The sequence below is a fragment of the Pelobates fuscus genome, chromosome 6 (assembly GCF_036172605.1).
Source record: "Pelobates fuscus isolate aPelFus1 chromosome 6, aPelFus1.pri, whole genome shotgun sequence".
NCBI classification, from domain to species: Eukaryota; Metazoa; Chordata; class Amphibia; order Anura; family Pelobatidae; genus Pelobates; species Pelobates fuscus.
This window is the reverse complement of record NC_086322.1, coordinates 48,412,296-48,439,643: the sequence shown is the minus strand read 5'-3', so window position 1 is coordinate 48,439,643 and position 27,348 is coordinate 48,412,296. Positions and strand designations below refer to the sequence as shown.

At 38.8% G+C, this 27,348-nt stretch overlaps 1 protein-coding gene across 3 annotated transcripts in view; it reads left to right on the top strand.

The window, feature by feature from the left end:
* Positions 1-20,504, top strand: part of FAM53A (family with sequence similarity 53 member A) — a 61,089-nt gene extending 40,585 nt beyond the window's left edge. For all 3 annotated transcript variants that reach the window (XM_063457664.1, XM_063457662.1, XM_063457663.1), the window contains exon 5: positions 18,918-20,504. In XM_063457664.1, coding sequence (XP_063313734.1) covers positions 18,918-19,223 — 306 coding nt within the window. In that variant the 3' untranslated portion in view covers positions 19,224-20,504. The remainder of the gene's footprint in view (positions 1-18,917) is intronic.
* Positions 20,505-27,348: the final 6,844 nt, after the last annotated feature.

The following is a 27,348-nucleotide window of genomic DNA, read 5'->3' as shown; positions in this document are numbered from 1 at the left end:
TAACAAAATCTTCTGTTAAAAAATACTATTTTCTGAGCTTTGAAGACCTAGTTAGGGATCTCAGATGGGCAACATTTTATTTTTGTGCTACTTTATCATCAGAAACATTTGTTTTAGTAGTTAAATGGACAGTATAATCACCAGAACAACTACAGCTTAATGTAGTTGTTCTGGAGAGTACAGTAAGTCCCTGCAGGCATTTTAATGTAAACACTGCCAATTCAGAGAAAAGGAAGTGTTTACATTGCTGCCTAGGGACACATCCAGTGGCAGTCACTCAGATGGCTACTAGAAGGGCTGCCTTGGTTAGTGCACTGACATTCAGCGTCTCCACGTGCTGCATGGAGATACTGAACATTCTGCATAGAGATACATTGATTGAATGCATCTCTATGAGGAGATGCTGATTGGCTTTGCTCTCGCCCCATCTCCTTGGCTGAGAGCATCAGAATTGACTATCTCAGCCAATCCTATGGCAAAGCATTCTGATGATGTCAGCCAAGGAGGCAGATTCGGGGGCTGGTCCTGCGCCGGCATACCCCTGTGGCGCTCGAATAAACATGAGATTTCTGCTTATTTAAGGTGGACACGTTTGTATTCCTGACCCTATAGTGCTCCTTTAGTATTGAAATCTAACAGATAAAGAATGTCCTTTTACAGGAGAAAAAAAATAAATAAATCAAGGCACATTAATGATGTGAAAACATGACAAGAATCCATTTAGGGAACACTTTAAATAGCAGTCACAATTTTTTTTTTTTTTTTAATATTGATGACCTCTGTCTTTGATACCCTATTATCATTCTGTGCCTTAACCAAGGCAATTGACCAAGGGCTGCTGGTTACTTATGTCACATGGTCATGTTTTAAAGATATTTTCCAGGGTTCATCCATGAATGGAATTTCCGATAAAATTCAGGGCTGCCTCTTCCATCCTACTGGCTGCTTTAACTTTCAGCAGCTACTTTGTACTTGGAGAACGTGTGATTGGGAGTGCAGATGGCATTTTAACTAGCATTACCTAATTCCTTATATGCATACATCAGCTAAATATATATGTAAGAATATCCCATAAAGGAAATGCTGTAATGCTCACTTGTGACCTATAATGTTTGTTTCCTTCTCCTTTTTTTCTTCCCTGCAATCTGGATACATCTATGTTGTCTTTTTCTTTCCAAATGTTAGAATTAAAGAGGACTGTGTTATAAATAATGTTGGGTTTGATTATATCCCAGTTCCAGAGGTGTGCGGACTATTCCCGCTCCAACAGAATGTCCAATCCTGCAGATCTCCAAAGCATAGCTATTCAAAATCAGCCCTGGACCCTCATGTCATTAGGCTACTGTTCCCATAGTTCATTGCCAAAGCTATGCAGCTGGATACCCTGTGAGCCAAAGTTCAAACTGTCTTCAGGCATGTTTGGAAGCATTCCCACCCTGTTGTGTGTTTGTGATAAATGACTGTTAAAGCAAACATGCCTATTGAAGAAAGAAAAAAAAAAAGTTATTACCGTAATAGATTCTTGTTTTTTTTGTTTGTTTTTTTACTTAAAGCTTAAAATGGTTGCTTTTTTTTTTTTTTTTTTTTTACAAAAATATGCATCCAACTTGCTTTAGCTTAATACAACACTGTGACAAGTAGTCTGTTAATTACACACTATTAGTGGGGCAAAAGAATATAGATTTTTTTTTTTTTGACTGGAATCTTTCAATATTTGACGGATCCCCATTTTGTACTCTTTGAGAGAAAAATAATAACCATGGCTCTTGGATGATGAGGCTGACAGGTGTTCTAGACCCAGATGAAATAGTTATGTAGATCTGCCTACGCTTTCTCCTCTGAGATGCCACACTGTACGCAGATATATTTACCTTTTTCGGAAAATACCAAAAAGACCCCAGAAGTGACGATGCCTCTTTAAATGTGTGATTGAGACCGTTCTTGATGCGCCTTTCAATATGATTCATTTTTTCCATTCATTTATAGCTGGCTTCTGCAATAACATATGCTTCTATGTTTAAGACTAACTTGCTTTTCTTTTTAAGGGCAAATGTCCCCTTTCAGTTTACATTCAAAACTAATATTTATTGGGGTGTGGAGTGAAGCAAAGTACAACAGAAACCTTACACGGCTTTTCCTGGTACTGGCTGTAACATCTTCCCAACCTTTTTATTCTTATTTATGCTATTTGCGAGGAATATGCACCCAGAATTTTACCCATGATCCCCTGCTTTCACTCACTTGCTTTCTTACAGCCTCATTGGACAGCAGACATATACCTTGTATGCCAGGCCATGCCTTGACATCATGCTGCATGATGTAAATCCGTAAAAAAATAAAATACAAATAAAATATATATATATATTTCCCTGGTTTTGAAGATCTGCAGCTTTGTTTTTACTTTATTAGTGATCACACATTGTACAATGGGTATATGGAACTTTATTTGTAATAATTACACAAACAAATTTAGGTAAATCAGAACTCAGGTGACTAGAAGTCTCTGATCATATAAGAAAAATCATTTTCTTTTTCTACTTTGTGCTGGTTTACTAGCTAGAAATCCAAAAATAAAGTTTGTAAGAACGTATAAAACCCCAGGCGGTTCAATCTGCTAAGCATTAGGATCTGTTTTTTACACCAGGTATGAGTTTCTGTGTCATGTAGCAAATCAGGTGGAAATATCGTATCCTGAATAGTGTACAACCCCTTAGGGAAGCATTCTAAACACCATTTGATTATCTCCCCTCAAGCCATTTATTGATTGGATTGCATGACTTTCTAAATACCAAAGAATAAATAAATCTTACGTTATTTAACATTCACATATCACCGTCTCAGATTTTGTCTTGGTCGATTTACCTTTCAGACAATAACCTTGTTATTTTTGTTTAATATAGATTTGTCACGTGGTTCTTTACTAAACAGTATTGGAATTACAGAATTAAAGTAAAGACCCACTTCCCCCCCCCCCCCCCCCGACAGTGACGTCGCTGGGTGTCCTGTGGGCCGGCAGCAAGGGGAAGGTGAATTATATTTAAACCTATCCCTTGTGGGCGCGGCAATACTCTCCCATCTGGTCCTTTTCTTTCTTTTTTTGCATTGTCCGCATTTTGTAGCAGACTGGGCAGACACTAGTCTATTCTCCAGTCTTCATTTTCTGGTCATTGATCATAGTGTTACCTCCATCTGTATTACTGGTTGCAAACACCAAGCTGCCAATACACTTATAGCTTTGATCTGAAATTGATATTTGTATCTGTGGCGGTTAAATTTATATAGAATAGAAGGCAATAGGTTTCTTGGGATTTATCTAGATCAAACGTTAACCCTACCAAATACTGAGTTTACGGTTTATAGAACACTCTATGCACCATAACCACTATAATGTATTGTAGTGGTTAGAGTGCAAAGGGCCTTTAGGTGCGGTGGAAATGATGAGAGCTCGTTATTAGGCCAAATTATTTCTAAATTTTTACTTAAATGTGGACTGTTACATTAGGTGGAGGGGAGATAACCGCAATTAAATGTGGATAATCCTTACCAACCTTTACAAATATTTTTGCCAAATAACAAGAAAGTAAAGCATCGTCATCTTATGAGCAGCAGAGAAGATAGGCTTTCAGTGTCTGTGAAACACCTAATTCTAGCAAATACATGAAAATGGGCAGAAAAGTACACTTGGCCATAGTGATTATGGTGCTTGGAGTGTCCCTTTAAACACAGGATAGCAGAGAATGCTCATTTCGAAAAGTTAATGTGTGTTCATAATCCAAACACAACTGTTTATGTTCTGTGTTGCAATGAAATATCCAACTGCTTCCAGATCATTTTCTGGCTCGTATTTGCCCCTTGATGCCTTTTGACCGCTGAGTTATGCATGTCCACTTTTCTGCTTACAGTTTGCCATATGAAATCCTCATCTGCTCTTGTAACTCCACAGTTTGTGTGCAGCCCACAGACGGATGTAATGCTCGATCTGCTACGCCCTGGCGTGCACAGCCCCTGGATTGCAGGGAGAGCGTAATGGGGGTCTGGATTGGGTTACTCATGCTGTAGCCAGCTGCTGTGTGTTAGAGACCCTCGCTATTACAACCATGCTCCGTAAAGCAATATTGTCAACTCAAAACATGTCTCCTGAATCATTTAAACTTGTCTCCTCTGATTACTATAATTTTTCATAAAGTCCACAATAATGGGTTAAAATGTATATCTTAAAATTCTGCGTTTTATGTTATTTTTTTAAAAGCCCTTTTCCAGGAGAGGCCTTGCTACTTTTGGCCTGAAAAGGACCACAAAGCTATAGTTCAGGGGCAACACATATAATCCTTAGTCTGGCAGCCAGACTGAGACTCATGAGTTATAAAGAACCCAAGAACAAAGGGTTTGACTGCAAACATTTTTTGTTTAAGTGTTTATACAGAATTCGACAAACTACCAGTGCTTCACTGTCTGTTATTACTTTGCGTCAGTTTTGTAATGATGATACTTTTTCAAATGTCACCCATCCACTTTTTGGCAATAAGGTTTACTGAAAGAGTTAAATGCCTGCAAATGATGAGGTTAAGGCCAGGATGTGTTATCCCTAAGGAATGAAAGCCGTTGACATGATGCTGGCATGGATCTTTGCCTCACCCCGTATTTCCTGGTCTCCTGACATGTACAGTCTAGTGTCCAACTCTCTGCAATTGTATCAGCTCTGAACTAAAAATCACAGACTTCCAGCTTTTTTCCCCCTTGTTGTTTTAAAATCAGTCTAAGTTTAGTTTGTCTGTTGCCTGTCTGAACAAAGGGAGACATGTGATTAGAACGGAAGAATGCTTCTAGCTCACCCATATTGCTTGGATTCTAGGAGTGAGCTGCTCGGCTTTACAACAGCTCTGATCACTCTCAGCCAGTGAACCCTTAAATCACGTATTCCTGCATGGTTACTTTAACAAGCCTCGCTAGGGAATTTAAATAATGGACATTTTAAAATGTCTGCGCTAGCATTGCAGCTCAAGTGGTAGAGAAACGCTACACAGATCTTAAGCAATGCTTGGAATCGGCTGAGCAGGAATTAAAGTATATGTTTATAGAGAGAGGACAGATTTGATTATTAAATTATGCAGCAGAAAGCATCCTGCCAGGTTTAAATGCTGACAACAATGTGCTTTATTTCTAGGATGCCCCAAGTGGCCATAAGTAGAACTCAATGAAGAAAAAAAAGTCTGAAGTATTAATATTCCCATATGCCTGGGGCAATTGTTTGTCATTTGGTGGAACTGCAGTTTTTTGCAAAATTAGAAAGTAATTAGCACTGATCTTCACAAAACACAAGTAAAGTTGTATATATGGTTCATAGAAATAGTTTTTGCTTCTTACCTTTTACTTTTTTTTTTTTTTTTAACAACTTCCCCCAGGATGCAAAAGGCAAGAAATAGTCTGATGTAAACATTGGAATGTTTATCAAGGTCTGTAAATTCTTAGAATGGAGTGTATGCTTCTCTACTATTCAAGAAAATCACATCGGTTCCAGTCAATTTATTTTAATAGTTGTGAAAGTACTTTCCGTATAAAACAATCTACCGTCTCAGATATGATGTTCTAAGATTATCTGAATGTGGCTGTTAATGTCATGTGTTGCTTTGCTAACAAAGTTAAAACAACATTGTGTAGTATTGTGGCAAACAAGGATTGTGTGCTTTATGTTGAATGTCAATATGTATAGCATGTGCAGTGTCAATTTGTGTATCATAGTTTCTATATATGTACTGTCAGTGTTACTGCATGTGTTTGACTGTGTGTTAGTGTCCACTGTGTAGCTATGTGTGTACATTGTCTGTATGGTTGTTTGTGTAGACGTGAGTAGTCTGTTCAAAACCATCCCTCTAGTTACATCCACCATCCTAATTTAAATCCATTTTATCCTCCACATGCCATCGTAATATAATGCCTACCCTGTTTGCATCCTTCTCCTGATACAATGCTCCCAGAAACTCCAATCACATTTCTTGTGGTTAAATGCCTCCTCTCTATACATGCCTGAATACTGCAATGCTTAGAGTTAGATTATCTCTTAACACTCTGTATAGCTTGGGCAATGAAATGACAGGTGTGTTCTGCTGCTCAATGTCCTCCCTTCCTGCTTCATAAACCTGTGGGAGCTATTCATGACTTGTCCCAGGTCTGAGACAGTTTTGGCTTTCCACTAACAAAGGGCAAACTAAGAGCCATTTTCTAAAAGTGGCATTTACCACGAGCCAAGGCTCCTGCAACTCCACACAGCACAACCAGTGTTATGGGGTATGGGGGTCCCGAACAATGAATGGAGTGTCATATGAGGTAATTGTAGAACAATAGGCAGAGAAGAAAAACTCACAGGCACTCCAAATTCAAGCCGCAGGCAGTTTTATTGTAGCAGAATGTAACGCAACGTTTCGACCGCAAAGGTCTTTGTCAAGCTTTTTGAAAAAGACCTTTACGGTCGAAACGTTGCGTTACATTCTGCTACAATAAAACTGCCTGCGGCTTGAATTTGGAGTGCCTGTGAGTTTTTCTTCTCTGCCTATTGTTCTGGGATTGCTGGTCCTGCTCTGGAGCACCCTTGGCCGTTGGGAATGACTGCGGTTCTCACCATTTACTCTGCATGTGAGGTAATTGTGACAAACTCCCCTTCCCACGTGAGTTTGCCCCAAGCTCCTGGAGGAGGTTGCTTGCCAGCCTCCTGCCTACAGACTATGGGCCCTGCAGGGAAACCTGTAAAAGACTACCGAACTTGAGCGACCGTTAGCCCTGATTCCCTGGAACTGTTTTGGGCATAGGACCATGTGCACGGTCGGTCAAAATTATGACTTTAATGGAAACATGAACCGATCTGGGTGATTTTTGGATATGTTGGTCCCCCATATCAGTTACAGTAATGTTCAATGTTTTTCTAGAAATTGCATAGAATTGAGGTGGTGGCCCCTAATTCCTGATCTGGAAAAATAGTTAATGTTTTTTTCCAGTTTATTTTAGCCTACACTTATTCTTGTGTTAATTCTTTACTGTCCCAATATTTTCCAGTATTACTGGTTTTGTGAATAATCCTATTTGCTTACAGCAGCACTTTTTATAGTGTTAGGAGATGAGGGATCTCGGTCAAGTTTGAAACATTTTGTTGCCCTAACAGATGGGCCACTACTCTCTATCTTCAAGGACTTTGTACACTCTGGTTTCACTGGATGACAGCCTTGCTTTAATTTATCATGACTTAACAGAAACATTATAGTAATAATGTGCTTTAACGATCACATGAAACGAGATGTCTCTTACAGTATCACATACTGTGGAGACCTTGGATGAGAATCCTGTTGCCATAACAGTGTCCAAAACAGAGCGTCTAGCAGTCATACAAGCAAGCCCAGAGTTATATTGACAGGGCGGCCTGTGTTTTTATGACCAGAGCTCAATTTAGTGAGATGCGTTGGTGGTGGGGAAAATGAAACTGCTTCTAAAACATGCTAGGGGGAAATAGGCAGTATTTAAGCAGTGCTTCCCGAAAGCATTTTCAAAGACTGTATGCGGAGCGGCCAAGGTGGCATTGATACTCTGCTAGTACACCTCTCGCTATCTGATCTAGCTCTCTATGTACAAGAGGAGATAGCGTGAAGGGTTAACCTCGGGTCTCATCCGCTCTGTGCGTTAACCTTTTCTTAGTCTGCTTCTGTTATTTTAACTTTGGATTACTTGAATGCAAATGTAGGACTGCTTGTCATGAATGATGGCCAATGTTATGGCAGAAATATAAGTGTGTTGGAGAGCTGATAAGACCCTAATACCGCCACAAATCTCTACCTCTGCTTTATAGTCTAAGTAGTTGGGGTGACATACTTGTCCTGTCTTGCTTTCTGTCCGTTCTTGAGTTGATCTGTCACATTTTATATATTTATTTTGGCAGATCACTTTGTGATTGTAGGTTCTTATGTAAATGGCTGAGATTTGTGGGGTTTTCATTGCAATGCAGCACAGCATTGCAGCAATTCAGTTTCTTTTGCACATATGGTTTTTGTGGATGATCATCTGTTTGTTTTCTTTTTGTCTGTTTTTTGTTAAATGTGTTTTAGGGGTTAGTGGTATTTTTTTGGACTGAACGCCAGTTCTGCTAAAGGAACTCCATTTTGGCTCTGTCATTTATTTTCAGGTCCTAAGGCAGTTGTTTTTTTTTGTTTTTTTCTTTCCCTTCCATGAATTTGATCGGAATTTTAGCAAAACCATTGAATGTTGTCTTGAAAATTAAAATCCAATCAGGCGTTTAAAAGAACATTAAATTGCAAACCTGCTACGTCTGTTATATATATATATAAAATTTTTCCCCTTTGCCATAAACATATTTTACTAAGGTTTTTTTCTTACCTTTTTTCTGTGCGGAAAAACCCTCTGCGCTGCTGGTCACTCCGCAACGTCATTGGGGGCATGCTACGCATCTGCAGCGAGCACCAGAAACACGTCCAATACTTCTTATAGGAAGACTTTAAATCCAATGATTGTTTCAGCTGAAGTTCCTTTACTGTCTGTCCGTATGACCGCCACTAGACACGTGTTTAACCCTTCAAGGTAACCATTGCTCTTTCTGCAAAACTGCAGTGTTTTACCTTGAAGGGTTAAACATATATTGAGATAAAATGGTCTGGGTGTCTTTATATTACACTTGAATGGTTGTAGCCTTGTACATTATTTGAATCCTTGACAAAAAAAACGTTTCAGAACCTCTGTTATAAACAAAGTATGACTTGGGAGTGTATTGGAATGTCATGTATCACAAATACACTCCTGTGTCGTCTAGAAACGCACACATTTGCTCTAAATGTTTAGTGTAAGAGATACTGTGTGAGAACGGACAAAGCTTAATAGCTTGCCTTATGGGTGGTTCCCACTCAAGAGGCCTCAAACATGTTGGAGCTCATGTGTGATATTATAAACCTTTGTTATTTGTACATAGACCGATTCCGTTCCTCTCATGTTGCTACTGAAGCATGGCTTCCTAGCACAATGAGCAAGCAATCTACCTTCTGGTAACACGCAGTAGAATGACCAAAATATGTTTGCACGTTTGTAGCATCCTTTGATCATTATAGAGTTGTGCAGTAGGATATATCTGGTACTAACACCTACTCTGCATTTTTTACTTCCAACCTCACAGAAGCTGGAGGTAAAGCCACGATGGATAAGACTGAAAGTCTTCTGTGTTAATAGTAGGATTAGCAGGACACACTAGCCAGCTGCACCCCCATCTCCCGCCCCCACAAAAAATAATTTCATACATTATGCCCAGGAAGGCCTACCAAGTGTACCCCAAAACCCTTTTATAGACATCCCTACGTTAGCTAATATTACAGCTGACTCTGTACTTGCATACCACAAGGAATCTGCAATCTGTTTTATATTAGTAACATTTGCATGACCTTATGACCAGTATGTTTAACCTGAAAGGAAAGTAGTATCTGGCAGGATGACTGAATGAAAACAGAACTACAGGCAAACTGTGTACCATTGTGCGTACTACTTGTGTTCATGTGTACTTGCTTTCAACCACAAACCCGTATGACTTAAGTCAATCCATGTTGACTAAGCTGCAGTTCTTCAGCTTCCTGTGGAGTACAACAACCACCACTTGCACACCGATTGCATGAAGAGCCACCTGCATTTGTAGAATTCTTCTTCCCTTGTACTGCATTTTGTTGCTAGGATTTGCTCAAATAATAATTTATTTATTTTTTACGTGTGGTCACTTGATGAGGCACCCTTTGCCACGTGCATACTACAAGCCCTGCCATCTGGGTGCGTTTGGGGCCGTTGTCTATTTGAGCTGGCGTGACAGATGTTGCCGGTCCCTGGCCGTGGAACATTTTGTATTGCAAATCATTGCACACTTCACTAGCGCTCAAAGGCCTCAGTCTGAATCGAAGATGGCTAACTTTTGGCTCTGCAGCTGTTCCAGAAAAAAGTTTTCCATAATGCACAGGCAGCCAGATGTCATTCCCGCTCTGTGTGTGTTCAGCTTGATTTGCTTAAAAACTACAATGGACTTCATTTTTTTTTTTAAGCATGGTCTTTCATAAAACACCCGGTTATTTAAAAAAAAAAAAAAAAAGCATTCTTGTCTTTCTGATAGTATGCTCCAAGTTAGTTTATAATGTATTTAATTATTTTTAGTTTTATTCATGAATAATGCATTCATCCACTCTGCCCTCAACCTAGTCTCTCCCTAACCTCCCACCCCAATAAAAACTCGGTTAGAACACTCGGGTTTACAAGTAACTATTCAGCTGAGGCCTACATAAAATATTCTGCAGTGCGCCTGTTCTTTTGAGTGAAATTAGTATGCAAGCGCCTGAAGTGACACTTTCATCAGAATTCAAAAGCCTTGCCTCCCCCTATTCTTATCCCTCTTTTAATGCTGAGGGGGCCACCAATGCGATGTCCCGCGCAAAGGGCAGATTATAATTGTGAGTTTGAAGAGTTAATTTGGTGGACGGTTTAGACCCCATGGCAGTTTGGCAGCTGCCCTTTCATCTTCCCTTCTGATGCAAGGTGCCTGTTCAGCAGCTGCCGGCACTTGTCACAGCTCTCCCAACCTCTCCCCCCCTCCCCTAAACTCCCATAGAAGGGTGGCTGGCCTGACAGAATTTACTTGTTACAAAATATCTATGGGTTTAATGAGGTGAAACTTGGCAAGTTCCTTCCAATTTGCAAATGTGGGGGGAATGAGCGAGTTCCGAGAGCTGGGTGAATTATTTCACTAAGTGGCTTTCTGAAATTTTTTTTTTCTTTCTCATTGTAAATGTTTTAAACAAAAACTGCATACAGATAAGTTGTGGAATAAACTTTACCATTCCAGTTGGTCTTCCGTAAGAGAGACTGAACTCGGACATGGAATGTGTCACTGTTCCTTCTGTTTTCTTTATTTTATGAAATGGTATACTACTACTTAGACTTTATAGTTCATAAAACGGAGGGACATTTCCTCAAATTCTTTAGTAACCAAGCAGACATAACCAGTAATGGCTAACTAACCTAACCTTGTGAACAAAATATCCCATGATTTTCTACCCACAGGTCTTTAAGCTCCTATTGTTCTCATGATTGTTTTCAATATTATTTTTTGTATTTAGAACCCTTCTATCACCCCAAACCCCCCCAAAATGGTTGATACAGTTTTTCTGTTGGAATGAAGTCAGAAAACATTTGATACAGCCTGTCGTACACCAGTACCTTCTCAGGATTTTTTTATATTTTGTTTATTTATCACTCCAATTAGCAGTATATTTTGGGGGATTTTGAAAAAGAAAATTTAATGTAGGAATCCAAACTGCTGTATTTCTCTGTCCTGGAAATAGGTGTCCCCATCTGGACTCCCTGGCAATAATTGTCATAAAAGTTGCACTTGCTCTTGCCTGCCATTGAACGTTTATCAGAAGAGGAGTGGCCGAAGCAATGTTTGATCTCCTCATTTGCATTGTATGCCTTAACACTGCCTGGATGGGATTCTGATGACACTTGCTAAATCCTTAATAAACATTTTAAAATAAATTTGCATTGTGTGAAGAAAAAGATACTATAAGCATGCTTAAAGTGGAAGTTAGCACCATTTACTAAAACGTGATTGTCAATGTCTTTTTTAAAGGATGCTAATTTCCACTTTAAGCATACTTGTATTTCATATTTTAAAGTTTCTTTAGATCAAACTAATTTTAAAAAGCAGGTATATTTTATTTATTTATTTTGTTTCTCCAAGTATATCAAGGTTTTCCCTTGACTTGTCTAAATCCGTAATGTAGACGTAATGATGAGTAACTTGGTTTTTATTGTCCTCAATCTTCCTGGAGTTTTCAGCATTCAAACTAATAAGTTTGTACGAATAGCCAATATGTATCATCCTGGTGTAGGCCATGCCTGGTCTGCAGAACTTTTTGTCCACATCTTAGTCTTCTTTATACAGCAGCGTTGTGTAGCCTTGATTCACAGTCGGTAATTGAGCTGCAGTTCTTCATGAACTTGAGACTTGATAAATTAACTTAATGGATGGAGCTATACATCATTAGCAGAGCTGAATGAACTAACTGTCGTTGAGGGGGAAAAGGGGTCTTACAACCTCCTAAACAAAGAGGTTGGCAATGTGAAAAACAGATGGCTTGTGTCAATAACGATCTTATACATAGTTCTAAAAAGTGATGTTTGTTTTTTTTAGTCTATACGTATAATACTGCTATCAATTATGACGGCAATCAATGCCATTGCTTGACAGTACTTTTTAGGGGGTTTTGCAGGCTTTGGTTGGCTTCTTCATTCATGGAATCAACCTTTTGGTTTCTAAACAGGGAAACCTTAGGAATTCATCCGTGTTGAATGGTAGAACAGGCACTGTGAGTTTGAATGAGTAGCTAAAGGCGAGAAAGCTGCAAAGTGGAACGGGGAGGGGAGCTTTTGCCTGACGAGATCCTGCTAGGTCGCAGCCAGGATGAATCTTCGGCCTTTTCTTTTGAGCAGCATTTGAACAATCAAAGGCCCCCTTTTTATCTATTGTTGCCCTGGAGGATACCCATTTAAAGTTCAAATTCCTGCAGGCTTGGGAAGAAGGGAAGGCGATAGCAGTAGGCTGGCGCAACAGATGATAATCAAGCATCAAAAGTAAGCTCAAGACAAGCCAATACTTTGTCCTCTGACAGGAGAGAACAGACTGGGGATACTTAGTTCTGAATGGAATCTTGAAACGGTGAATGAAATGCTGCAGAGGTGGCTGGCACACTGAGCATCTGTCGCTCTACTCGCTCTTTAGAAAGGTATAAAGAGATCACAATGTGAAATTAGGGCCCAAAATGGCTTTTAATGACATGGGGCCCTGTGTTCCATGCTTTTCTGTCTACTTTCTGCAAAGGAAAGCTGTAGTTTATAAAAAAAAAAACCCATAAAAACCAACCCAAGTGAATGGAAGAATTGAAGACTCATTAGGTGCTGGATTATTTTCTCTCCAGCTCCTATAATAAAAGGACGTCTATGTTAAAGGACACACACCATCCAGCTGGATTTCATAAATATGCAGATACATCCTTAAATGAGGCCTCTGTGCAAATCCACGATTCTCTGGGCATCGTGATAGCAAAGCATGTTATTTGTGAATATTTCATGATTGCAGTTTTATGTATGTTTGCAGGGTAACTATAAATGAAATAAATCTTAAAAATGTGTTAAAAAAAATAATTAACTAAAAAAATTTCGGCTGTTCTACATGGGGTACATCTAAAAGTACTACTACTGGCGCTATCACTATGTATAAAACTTCATTATGAATAAGGCTCTATTGTGAGGCTAGCTCACCTGGATGTCTGCAAAATATAGTCACTAGGGCAAAATTATTTTAATTAGTTTTTTGGGTTCCTGTACAAAAACACTTAGAGTATGTGCCATGACTTATTTTCGATTTTGCCAACATGTGATTTGCCTTTTATAAATTGACCCACTGCTAAGTGCTGAACTGCAATGTAAGTACCTGCTTGGGGTATTTAATGGAGTGTAAATGGTAACAAGACACATTTCTCTGCCTAACAAATGTCCATAGTACCTACTAAAACTCCTGGAAGGCCCAAATACGCAAATGGCTGCCATTTATTTGTTCGTACAAGATTTATATTAGTGTGTGTGTGTGTGTGTGTGTGTGTGTATGTATCTGCTCAGTATTTGCATATGTCATTTGTAATAGTTTAGATATTTTTTTTTATTATTTATAATTTTTTATTGTAGCATAGCATTTGTACAGTTATCATCTCACATAGTTTTGCTACTTTTTAAATGCAACCTTTGCATACAGAATCACAGGTAACAGGTAAACATAAGTCTCGGTAAAGCATAGGTATAGTGATATACAAATCGTTATGCATAATCTTTCTAACTCGTGGTTGCATGGTATTAGTAAGACAAATTAACATTTGCTTGTTAGGGATAGCTTCCTTTTGGGGGGGTATGAGCAATCTGGGAGGTACATGGTAATGCGGTTCGTGGGTGGTCTATTGGGCGGTGGGCCCGCTGTAGCAAGATTTTAAAGGTGGGGTCGGACATAGAGCAATGTCTGAGGGTGATAACCTAAGGAGTAGTCATCTGTTACATGCAGTCCAAGTTATAAGGTACTTGCGGTGTTCAGGTTGTCGGCTGAGGAGTGCCTGTGGGACCGTTCGTTCTAGGGAAGAAGGGTTGGATTCTCTTGACATCCCATATCCTGGATGTGGTCGCTGGTGTCTTTGCTGCGGAGGTAGTGCTTGTAGTGGCTTCCAGGGATATCCCCAAGTTTTGCAGAAATGCTACAGAGTCACTTGCTTGAGTGATGTGTATTATTTTGCCTTCATTGCTGACAGAGAGCCTGCACCCTGGTCCCCATCTGTATTGTATCCCCTTGTCGCCATGTGACTGTTGTCCTGGAGAGGTCATTATAGAACGATAGCTCAGAACCTTCAAACTCATATGTGTTGGCTTCTAGGGCGGCTTCTTGTACTAGTAGCTTGCCCCGGAGAGATTGAAAGCGGATGAGTAGGTCCCGTGGGACATCAGCTGGGGCTCTTGGTGGTTTAGGTATGCAAAAATGAAACTCCAGTAAGATGGATTTTGCTTTCGCTTGTAGTAGCAGGGAGGCTAGTAATCTGCGTAAGTAGTGTGTGATCTCAGGGTCTTGCACAGCTTCTGGTATCCCCCTTATCCTGAGGTTTCGCTGGCGCTTAGCGTCTTCCAGTGCCACCACTTTATTTTCCAATATAGTGCTGGTCTTCTTCATTTGGGCCATTTCCCTTTGCAGGGTTTCAATTTTGGCTGTTGTAGCAGCTTCATTCACCTCCACGGCCTGTATGCGGGCTGTCATGGTGCCCAGATCTTCCCTGATTAGGGCCACGTCTGCTGCAGATTGAGCTTTAAGCTCCTTGAGCAGATGGAGGATGTCTGCTTTGCTTGCCGGCATTTGTTCAGGAGGTGGAGTGCTCTCTCTTCTAGTGCTCCTTCTCTTTGTCGCTGCTTCAGCGGCCTCCTCCATACTGTCTTCCGAGGAGTGTTCAGAGGCTTCCCGCGCGGGCGCCATCTTGGTAGGCCGCGGCGTTGCTCGGAGTAAATCGCCGATATTTTGAGAGGACGGCATCGCCTCGTTATGGAGCTGTTTGGACTTGCGTCCCATGATTGGGCTTTTCTGAACCGCCGATTTCGTCGTTTGTAAGTGGATTTCTCCCGGAGCTCAGTGCTCGCATGTCTGCTTGGGTTGCTCGCTAGCTCCGCCCCCCAATAGATTAGATATTTTAAAGACGGAAGCTATAATTTGCAGCCAATCAAGCTGATTGATCGTGACTTGACCTTTAAACCAAAGTGCATTTCACTAAAAGCAATCAACGCTGGGCTTGTAATTTTCTCTTATAATGGGGGAATAAAACCCGAGTATCTTCAGATAGGGTAGAGTAGTTGAGTCCATGGTATTCACCGCAGGTTTTTATATACTATACTATGATCAGTCATGTCATAGCAGACCTGCCCCATAGATGATGAAATTCGATTTCTGAAGTTACATTCCATTATGCCCTTCTAGCCTGCAGAATGGGAGTATTTTTGGTGACTGACCTTGACTTTGGCACTTCATACAGGAAGTTTCATTGACAATGGTCCCAGACCAGTTTAACAAGTTTATGTCTAAAAGGCTGGGTTTTTGATACATTTTTCAAACTTTATACCATAAGTATAAGAAAACACACAATTAGAAACAACTTATCACTACGAAGTTAATGGTAGGAAGATTAAGCTTGTTACTCCTGTGTTTGGAAAAAGTCTGTGCAGAGAGAGGGTGACTTTACCCGAGTGGAACATATCACTGCCAAAATCCACCAAACATCCCCAAAAGGGATCATTTAGGACTATTTGCAATTTTTGAAACTGTGAATCACCAAGTTGTTGCGTAACCACCGTGATATAGCGAATAGACTTCTATTAGGTTATTTTGCTCTGGGTGTTAAACTTATTTTTCTGATTACAGTTTGAGTTCCCCACTGTTTCTTGTGATGGCCAGAGACTCTCATACCTGCCAAGTTTTAACCATTAATAAAAATTCTTATATACATAATATGCGATGTTCTGCCATGTTTGATCGGTTAATGTAACATGTTCAGACATGTCTGTGCATGTCCGGGCTACAATGACGGTCACAACAACTCCTTACATTTCAGTAAAGGTGTACTCCTGCTCTTATTATAGGACATAATCATGCAAACACCGTATGTACTGGGAATGTTTTATACCTGAAGGCAAATGGCATGCTTACTGAATATTGCGTATACAATGTCCAGCATCTTTTTTGCTTAAATCAAAAAGAATGACGTCTAAAAAAAGACGTGCTGTTAATAATCTGTTGAATTGCCTCTTGTATTTGGGTTTTATTTCTGCGTGTGTTCAAATTTGCCGGAGATGGGTGTAATGTATATACACATGGTTTGTTTGTAGCGCATACTAGTTCAAACAGCAGGGTTAGTTGGACACCCCATTGTTTTTCTGAAATTGCCCTGACCAACTTATAAAACAGAAATTAAACATAACTCGTGTGTGGCGTTCTTTGATATACCATATTTTTTTCTTTTCAGGCATTTTTGTAACTTTCTTGTTTGTACACGTCTGACTTGTTTAGTTTCCAAAAGAATGTTTGTGGGCATATTTCTGAGCTAATCTTCCTCTTATTGTTTTACGCGAAGGCACAAATACCTCCTGTACATGTTTCATTTCAATAGCATTCAATATCATTATAAATATAAAAGCATGCTTTGATTGTGCTTCAAGTAATCTCTTCCCAGAATCCTTTGTGTTCTGACCGGCTCGGCAAACCATTCTTAAGCGGAGGCCATTGATAGAATGGCACATTAAGTTCCTACTGTGCGCTATTGCAGGAGAGGTGTATTTGTAGGCTCTTTACAGTCTCTGGCTCAGATGCAGAATGTATCTCAATGCGTACCTTGTACTTTGCAAAGTGCAATTGTGCTTTCAAGAGAAATGTTTCCAGTTTTCTATGCCTGCAACAAGTTTGTTGAACAAAGACCTACCTTGTTGAAACAGACTCTTTGTGCAAATGTCTGTCTACATTGAGAGTTCAGTGCTTCTTTCTCTAAGTGATATTCTCCCCCTCCCTCCGTTCCTTACCTATTTTACATAATCCTTTTTTAAAAATCTCAGCTTGATTTTGACAAATCTGGCAGGAGATAAAAAAAAAAAAAAACTTAAGCAGAAAATGATTTAGGAATCAATTAATCCTTTTTTTAATGTAAATACCATGAGCTAATTTAGACTATAATATTTTTCGGATGGCTGGTCTTAATCCCTTCAGCAGCTTGCAAGCAATGCCACGAGTTGCAAAGACCTCAGTGCAAAGGGGGTTAATGACCTCGCAAGTCACAGACTGACTCACAATGCTCGGTTCTGTTCGGAGCAGCTGCCTGCATCTATGACTAATTTGCACTTTCTCGTTTTTTTGGCCCATATTGTCCATCTCGTTTTATTCCCGTTTTTAACTAAATTGCCGTCTCCAAGTTATAGAATTTCTATAATAATATAAATAAAATTTTAGTTACATAGTTCTAAAGGAAACCAAAATTCTTATTTCAGGAGTGATATCGATATCATTCATAGGGCACTTGGTATGTGTGTGTAGAGGTAAAATATACAACTTAAAATGCTGTCTTTGACCTAGTTATTGGTATTTATCCATGCCTGCATGGTTAATAAAGTTTTTTTCAAATGTATGCATATGGTTTAATGGGTGGCACTGTCACTTTTACCTTTAAAGCTTTTATTGTCCCCATATATGGTCTGGAATACCTTTTTGTATAAATGGCACACTGAAACAAGTTAGATTTGCCTGTTATGTATTTGACCTCTGCAGAAAACCTGAAAAAACAAACAAACCAGAAACCCCTTGTAAAGTAAAGTTATGTTCTGATCGGCTACATGATGCTTTCAGCCAATCAAACCGCTAGTAACCAGAAAATTGCAACCCCCAGTCTGCTGTAAATTGCATGTGGGGTTAATACAAGTAAAAAGAGGGCATGTTCCATTTTAGTAATAAGCATAAAATTCAACAGTGAACATTTCTTATTTTACATAAAACTAAAATTAAAGCTTTTTTTTTGTTTTATTTCCAGAGATAATCAAGGTTCTAATGCTGGTGGGCCAGGTTCAATTAAAATTTGAGAATACTATTGTTTTTTTGTTGTACTTTTTTAAGGAAAGACCTTGGAACTCTTTGTGCCAATTTTTGTGCAGAGTATTGTAGAAACGTACTCGTTAGAAGTTTCACATGTTATTGCACAAACACATTTTGAAGACCCAAATCAACCTTGGCTGGCAAAGGAGGACTGAAATACCCTTGACATGTAGATAAGCATGATTTGGTGTTATCTGACTTGGTCTCTCTGACTATCTCCAGAATACTGTAGAATCAGCCACACAACAGCTGTGCTTCTTCGCTACTGCCCTATGACCCAAAAAGTTGTTGTGTAACTTTAATTTTTGAAATAGATTTCTCATATCTTTTATAATATATTATGCACCAACATTTCTGACAAAACACTCCTGTGGTTTCGGTTTTCTCCAAAAGCATTAAAATGTATTGCTAGGTAAACATGTCAGTTTAGCACATAAGCTTTCATGAGGACAGTTAAAAAAAATAAAAATAAAAAGTCCCTTGAACTGTTTGTCAGAAAGGTTGTGGTGTATGTGTGTGCATTATTACATTTGTAAATAGAATGCCTGTGTATGCAGAAGGTATTTGATCTCGGAACTTGTCCCTACGCAAACAGTTTGTTTGGGAATTTACAAAATAGAACATGTGCAATTTTCTTTAACTATACAAATACATATTTAAAATCTATATATTTGTTTATTTTTGATTGCAGACTTCTAAAAGCCTTTGTTCACTTGACTATGAAGACGACGAAGATTCACATTTGAAGACAATCGTCTCATCTCCTTGCGATTCCAACGACCTCATGAATATTATAACTCCCGGAACCAGCCCTCTGAAGGAGACCTCAGAAGGAAAGCACAGTCTGCCTTGCCGTGTAGCAGGCACAAGGGATTATAAATGTGATACCACCGTGAGCGAAAGTGACGAGGATAGTAGTGACTGTGAGAGTTCCGAGGGTGGCATATTTCCCATAGATTGTGCTGACTTGGATTTGGAGCAAATCGAAAATAACTGAATCACAGTGCTTCTATAGGGTACTTTGTCCTTACTTCACATGGTAGTGCCTCATCTGTCATGCGCATTCTGAATTTCTCTGGCTGCCTTTGGGTATTTTTATTTTAATATATATGTATATATGTGTAAATGTAGATATGTATACACATATGAGTTGACAAGTGGAATGTTTTCACCTGTTCAGTTTGTTATAAAGAAATTACATGGACAAATCAGAATGGATGGATATGACTGAAGACATAAAACATGGTCTCCGCATTGGCAGTGTTTTGCCGAGTAGCTAAGTATGTGGGACCAAACTTGCAAAGCTAAGTTGAATACACAGTTGCTCACCAGTTTTCCTTTGAAAATAGTTCTAAAATAGTGGCAAGCTAACACTGGGTGTCAGATGTTCTTCTGCTTGTCAATAAAATAAAAAAATTCAAAAAACAAAAAACAAAACAAAAATATATATATTTATAGAAAACTATTAGTTTAAACGGATTTAATAATTTAACTGAGTGCCAGGGCTATGTTCAATGCAGTAAATTGCACTGCACATATCCCGCTGTGTTAAAAGTGTTAAAGAGACTTTAAACTTTTATTTTAAGTTTTGCTTCTTTGACAGAAGCAAAAGTTTAAAATCTTGTCGCCGCCTAAGTGCTGTAAAACCGTTGTGTAAATCTACAGATAATTGTTGTTGTTTTCTTTTTGTTTGTTTTTGTTTTTTACACCACCACTTGATAGCACGTTGACGACATCAGAGCACGTCCCAGCCCATTGATATTCTGCAGTCCAATGACTAGTAATGATCTGATTTGAGAGATCTGTACTGGGGTATTTGTTGGGGTCCCCTCTATAGATTCCACATACCGATGTGTATCTCACTGTAGATTGCAACCAGGCTGGCGTACGTTTTACACTGAGGTATGCAGTGCTCTGCTTAAACGGCAATGTATCTTAAAAAGTGCCGCATGCCGTTTTGTCATGACTAGGTGTAATTTCAGTCTTTGCTTTTTCTAAACAAGCAAAGATTCAAAGAGAAAAAAAAAAAAAAAACTTTTGGTGCCTCTTGACTTTAAGAAGCCTCAGTTTTTTGTTGTTTTTTTTAAGATTGCTATTATGTACAGCAGTGGAGTAAAATTTATTTACTTTCGCGAACTTTTCACTCACATATTTGACTTTGTTAGTTAAATGATGAGGAATTTTCAGGAGGAATTTATACAAATAAAAAAGGTAATAGATATTTTTGCATTTTTATGGCTTTTACAGTTCTGGGAAATAAAACAAATTAAAAAAAGCATCTCTATTTTCAATGAATTTTCAGATGGGCATTCTATAAACTTAAATGTGTCTGCCATAATTTTGGTGCAGGTTTTTGTTTAAAAAAATAAAATAAAATAAAATACAGTTTGAAGATAAAAAGAAAAATGTGTATTTGCGTATACCAATAACTGGTCCAAAATACCAAAATAACTGCTCTTCTTTTTTTTTTTCTTTTTTTTTTTTGAGTGGTTACAAAACTTGAGAACATGTCCGATGTTGGGGTTTTATTTTATTTTTTTTCCTTGTGGTTTTTTTTTTTTTTTTTTTTTGGAAGATATTTTTGATCTACATATACCAGTGACCTTAAAAGTTAAGGGATTTAAAAAAAAAACCTGAATTTACTACTTGAATTGTCTTTTTTCTATCCTGAACAAAGCAATGGTAATTTACATTTTGTGCATTTCAGAATGCGAGTAGTTTTATATACCTTGCAGGTCATTATTTCTATTCCAAAAGAATGTATCAGAGCACTTGAACTTAAGACAGGGACTTTGTATGTAATGATCAATTCCACAGGATGTGATCCCTTCAGCAATACTAGAAGGAAACTTGTCTTTGAAATAAATAAAATCAATTTGCTTTGGAAATAAAAAAAAAGTCTACGCTTTTCTTCTGTGATTTAAATGTTGCGATATGTCTGTTTGGTTTTCCTTGAATTTTCTACCTTAATAATAAAAATATCCTTACCTGTTTGGGATCAGTGGGAGTTATACTACCGAGTGGCTCCTGTCACCACTTTGTCAACTGAAATAGCTGCTGCCCTGGACTGTAACTCCCAGTAATCTCAGTTATCTATGGAACATGTATGTCTATATATACACACATTCATTTTTGAAGGACTCACTACCCGAAAATGTGATGACCTAATATAATTAACATGTAAATGATAAATATCCATGTTAAGACAGGTATTGGTAAACCCTGCCAGCAGACCTCATTTAAGGCAGCAATAGAAGAGGGGTAAGTTCGGTGTGACAATGCCGCATTAAAGGACAACTGTCACCTCAAAACTATTTTAAGATAATAATCCTATCACCAAGTTTTGAAAGGATATACCGGTATATATTTTTTTTAATTACGTATGTGTAAAAAATAAAAAATGAAGAAACTAGTCTCTACCGTTAGTATATGACAAGATCCTTTAGCCATATATATGCACCTTGGGGTCAGACAGTGTTTGAAAACAGTTAAAGGGTTATTTACTAAGCTAAGCTTTCAAAGCGAATTTAACATTTAAGGCAAGAGTAGTCAATCTGGAATCATAGAGACAACTTAGAGAAGTACCACAGTTTGGATATTTTAGACTTACATTTAAAATTCACTTTGAACATGTCAGTCTCTGGTTTTCCTTAATTCTGTGTAGGGAGTGAAGCAGGGAAGACCATAGAGACTGTTGTTTTCAAACACTGTCTGAGCCACGGTGCATGTATCTGGTTAAAGCATACGGTCATATACTAAAGGTATTTTTTTTTGCACACAAATTAATTTAAAAATAAAATAAAAATAAATCTATTTCCTTTTAAAACTTGATGAAAGGATTATTATACACGTGGTCCTCACTTTATGGCCTACCTGTTTTACGACAGCTCACACTTACGACCAGCTCTCTAGCATGGTGGTTCAAGGGATTCCCCACGTTAGCGAGCTGGTCTATGATCGGGGAATTTTCCCCGAACGTAGATTAGAGGGATTCCCGTAAATTTCCCCGAACATAGAAAAAAGCACCAAAGCAGGGAATCTATATAATCTATGTTCGGGGAACGTTCCCAGAACATAGATTTGAGGCTCTGGTGCACCTGTCTATGTTGGGGGAAATTTCCCAGAACATAGACCTGCACTGGTGCACATGCTCTGTAGTACATAATCACTTACCGACCAATTTGTTTTACGACCAGTTGACAGTTGTCCTTTAAAAATAAACGTTTAAGTAAAGTTAAATAATACTCGTAAATAAACAAATGCAACATACAGATTTACAGTATGTACACATATACTTAATATTTTAGCCAGGGACAGTGGTGATGGTTTTTATGATATTGAGGTGTGTAATACGAGAAAATTTCATTAAATTCTCAGGACATCCTAACCATGAAATCGAAAACCACATGCGCCATAAGGCGTCGTGTACCATTCTACAGCAGCTGGAGTGTCAGATTATTTTCCTCGTCAATCCATTTGCTGTGGAATGTTTCACACGTGTACCTACGCAGCATTAACTAACTCAGCATGACACCAGGACTTCCTTCCAGTCACCCTGCTAGGTGCATTTATATAGCAGCTCCTGCCAGTCTTTGGTTATTGCCTGGTCAATTCTCTACAATTCCCATTTTTTTTTCAATAAATATTTTAAACAATCCTCTGAAATAATACCAATGGGCATTCTACTGAACGCATTACAATCTTTCTTTCACGCAAACCACCACTGGGCCGCTACCAAGATCATGTGCATGGAGATTGGGTATGGTCGAAAAAAAAATGCAAAATGTACGAATACGTCTTATATGTTGAAACCATACTAATAAATACAATACCAATTTAGATTTTCTTTAAAGGGGTTCTTTTAAATATTATACTTATCATTTATACTGTGTCATCTTGTTTGATTTAGTTTAGTTTTGTTATATATTAAGCACAAACATGGATTTGGAAGGAAAAAAGTGATATCTTTAGATAATTGCAGAGTACAATTTCTATAGCGGGTGGAATATTAACCTTGCACACCCAATAATCAATATCTTTGTTATGTAACATAATAGAACACAGGCCACAGGATATACCAGACAAGGAATATAGGGTACCTTCAAGAATGTAGAACATGTCAAAGCAGAGGACCTATGGTGCAGTTTAAATAGTGATTGTAAAACTAATGGCAATATTACAAAAGCAGGGTCTGAGAAGCCTTTCAGCTGATTTGAAAGGTCTGAGTTCAAAGCAATGAGAAGCTATTGCAGAATGTTCATCAGCTGGACCTCTCCAGGAGTCCCTTTATGAAAGGATGGAACCGATCATTAAATCTGTGTAGAACTGTGTACGTTTTAAACATCCTTACAGAGAAGATGAGGGCAGTTTGAAATATTCATATGGAAATGTTTTAATTCTTCCAAATAGCAGGCCGGGGGCAAGTAATTTGATTTTGGACACCAACTCCTTCTATAGATGTGAATTCTCGAAAAACATTCTGTTATAAAATGGTTCATACAATAAACTAACTTGATTTAGTTTTGCGAAGGAATACAGTTTTAATTGTATTGACCGTTGTATGATAGTTTTTATTTTTTTAAACCCATGTTAATATATTTGTTAATTGACAAAGGGGGAAAACATGTTTTGAGTTATTTTTCAATTCCCCCTGTCCTAAAGAAAAAATCATTTGGGGTTCTGAAATTAACCGTATTAGCCTAAGTCAATGTTTAATCCAACAATCGGAATAACAAGTCTTTTGACGGGGGGAAACTGTTCCCAAATGCATAGTTTAATAAAGGCAGCATCTTGATCTGCTTAATTTTACCCCTTCATCTTTTTACACATATCATTGAGAGCTGACTTCTTTTGAATGCTGTATTGGTTAGGCATAGTAAGATGATGTTGAGCTTGGATAGGTCAGGGTGAGAATCTATGGCACGTGTGCTGTGCATGGTACTTGAGGTGCTTTTGCACAGCACTCAGTGGATATCTTAGAATCTCCCCTAGAAAAGGTCTATCAACGGTCCCATTGGGTTCTCTTCAGATACCTGCTAGTGCCAACCAAATGTGCAGCATTCGTGGTGATTGCAGCAGGTGGTGAGAAGCAGACCTCAGTATACTCATTGCAGCATTTAGAGGAGATCAGCATCCAAAGCCCCTGTCCCTGGACCGACAGGACCCCAGGGAAGCGACCTACACAGCAAGACATGCACACAGCTGCATAAGAAGCCTCCCCTACACTACACCCACAAACACACCAGTGGCAACACAAACGCACGCATCCACACAAGCAAACACATACACCACACAAAGAATCCCTCAAACAGCCCTCCATACACAGCATTCACACACCTGATATGATACACAATCCACGTACGTACGTATCACACACTACCAAGAAATGCTCATGTACTGTACACACAATATAACACAGCAGCTGCAGCTCCTATACATAACTGTCAGGATTATAGTTGATCTTGCAATAATATCACACCTAGGACTAAGGATAACGTCTAACCGGACCTTAGAATGGCCAGACTTAACGTACCAGAGAATAGTCAAAATACTTGCCGAGGTCAGGGACACAGAATGAGACGCAACGATGAGGAAAGCCAGAAGTCAAGGAAACCAGAAATCAGGGAAGTCAAAACAAAGCCAAAGTCAAATACCAGAAAAGGTATCAGGAACACACTTGCGGATAACCAGCTAGTGGAAACCACGACAGGGCACTGGCAAAAAAAGGTAATTTGGGTTTAAATAACCAGCTTTAGGCTGTAATTGGCTCTCTCTGACCCCAAAGCGTGCGTGCACGTCTATGACGTCGCACGCATGTTGGCGCCATCTTTCATGTGGGCGAAGGTAAGTTTATTATAAAATCCTGAACCGCAGCGGCTGGCGTTCCTAAGAACGTCTCACCCGCTGGGGACCGAAACGGAGGGAGACAGGGCAGCTGCCTGCCGCGACCAAGGTACGTTTGAAACCTTTCTGTCGGCGTGGCTGCCTAGTTTAAGTGCAGCCACGCCGACAGAAGAGCTGAGAGCCATGAGTAACAATAACACAAGCAGAATACGGCAACATACACGTTTACAGGAACGTATTAGGAATACAAATATGCATGCGCAGCAAAACAGTGCTACGCCAATCAGTCTCTCCAAAACCATCTGATAGTTACAGGGGAATTTCACTTTGCGGAAGCGTCTCTGGTAGTTGTCAGTATGAAATTAAATTAACCGGGTTAATTACTAAAGTATAAGTTGTCAAGAATTCGAAAGAGAATGTGAAATTTTTGAACAAAATAGTTAAACCGAAAACATAGCTGACTTTTTTTTTTCTTACTAATTCTGCTATTTTGGGAAAAACTTGACATTTTTCTTGACGTTTTCCCCACTATCTTAACCCTGTTTAATAAGTCTAACTAAACGTTACACATAGTGATTTTAGACTATTTTTGGCATAAAATGAAATAATCAAGCTGCAGGCGTCGATCGAGATCTTGATGTCTATGTTTTGAAATGTAAAATGTATCCCTAGAGGCACGATTCCAGTGTAGTGACACTTCTTAAAGTCTTATTATCATGTTGGACCCCCTGGAGTTTGGTGTTACTGTGTAAAATGAGTTATCATAAGTGAACATGGTGTAACACTAACAGAGTAAAAAGAATGTCCATAAATCATAAATGCTAGTACAACAAAATGCAATCAATATGAAAAGTGAAAAAGCTCTCTGATTAAAGCCAAGAAATCTTTAAGGTGTAAACATTTTATTGAAGGGATAAAACATCATATTAAATCACGTTATTTTTCCCACTGCGTGTTTTTCGCAAGGAAACAAACTATCAGATTACTTTGAAGATTGAAGCAAATGTTAAGTGCGTGTTTTTTCCACTCAAAGTGGTATTCAGAGAGAGATTTTTTGCGTTGCAGAAAATTTTCATGGATCTCCTGGTGGCTTATTGTCCAGTAGCACAAAGCATGCAAAAGACAAGTAAAGGCCAACAGAATTGTAATACTTTTTTTTGCCAAACTAACGATTTTTAATATAATTGTAACAGCGTGTGGGCCGTGTCTTGTAAAATCATAGCCACATGCTAATTCTTAGTGCTCTTCACCAGTTGCTCATCGCATCGGATGAGAGTCATTTTTAAAGGGACACTATAGTCACCTGAACAACTTTAGCTTAATGGAGCAGTTTTGGTGTATAGAACATGCCCCTGCAGCCTCACTGCTCAATCCTCTGCCATTTAGGAGTTAAATCCCTTTGTTTATTAACCCTAGTCACAACTCCCTGCATGTGACTTGCACAGCCTTCCATAAACACTTCCTGTAAAGAGAGCCCTATTTAGGCTTTCTTTATTGCAAGTTTTGTTTAATTAAGATTTTCTTATCCCCTGCTATGTTAATAGCTTGCTAGACCCTGCAAGAGCCTCCTGTATGTGATTAAAGTTCAATTTAGCGATTGAGTTACAATTATTTAAGGTAAATTACATCTGCTTGAAAGTGAAACCAGTTTTTGTTTTCATGCAGGCTCTGTCAATCATAGCCAGGGGAGGTGTGGCTAGGGCTGCATAAACAGAAACAAAGTGATTTAACTCCTAAATGACAGTGAATTGAGCAGTGAAATTGCAGGGGGATGATCTATACACTAAAACTGCTTTATTTAGCTAAAGTAATTTAGGTGACTATAGTGTTCCTTTAACAGTTTTTTTTAAATAAAGAAATAATAAACCCATGTTAATAAATATAACAAAACAAATCGTAAATATCAGCATAACCATACTACAATTGAAGACCCAAAACAATTTCCAAATCCTAACTTTAAAGGAACACTATAGTCACCTAAACTACTTTAGCTAAATAAAGCAGTTTTAGTGTATAGATCATTCCCCTGCAATTTCACTGCTCAATTGACTGTCATTTAGGAGTTAAAGGGACACTCCAGGCACCCAGACCACTTCTGCTCATTGGAGTGGTCTGGGTGCCAACTCCCACTACCCGTAACCCTGCAAGTGTAATTATTGCAGTTTTTCATAAACTGCAATAATTACATTGCAGGGTTAACTCCACCTCTAGTGGCTGTCTACTAGACAGCCACTAGAGGTCACTTCCTGGGTTCTAGCACAGGAAACCTGTGCTAGAGC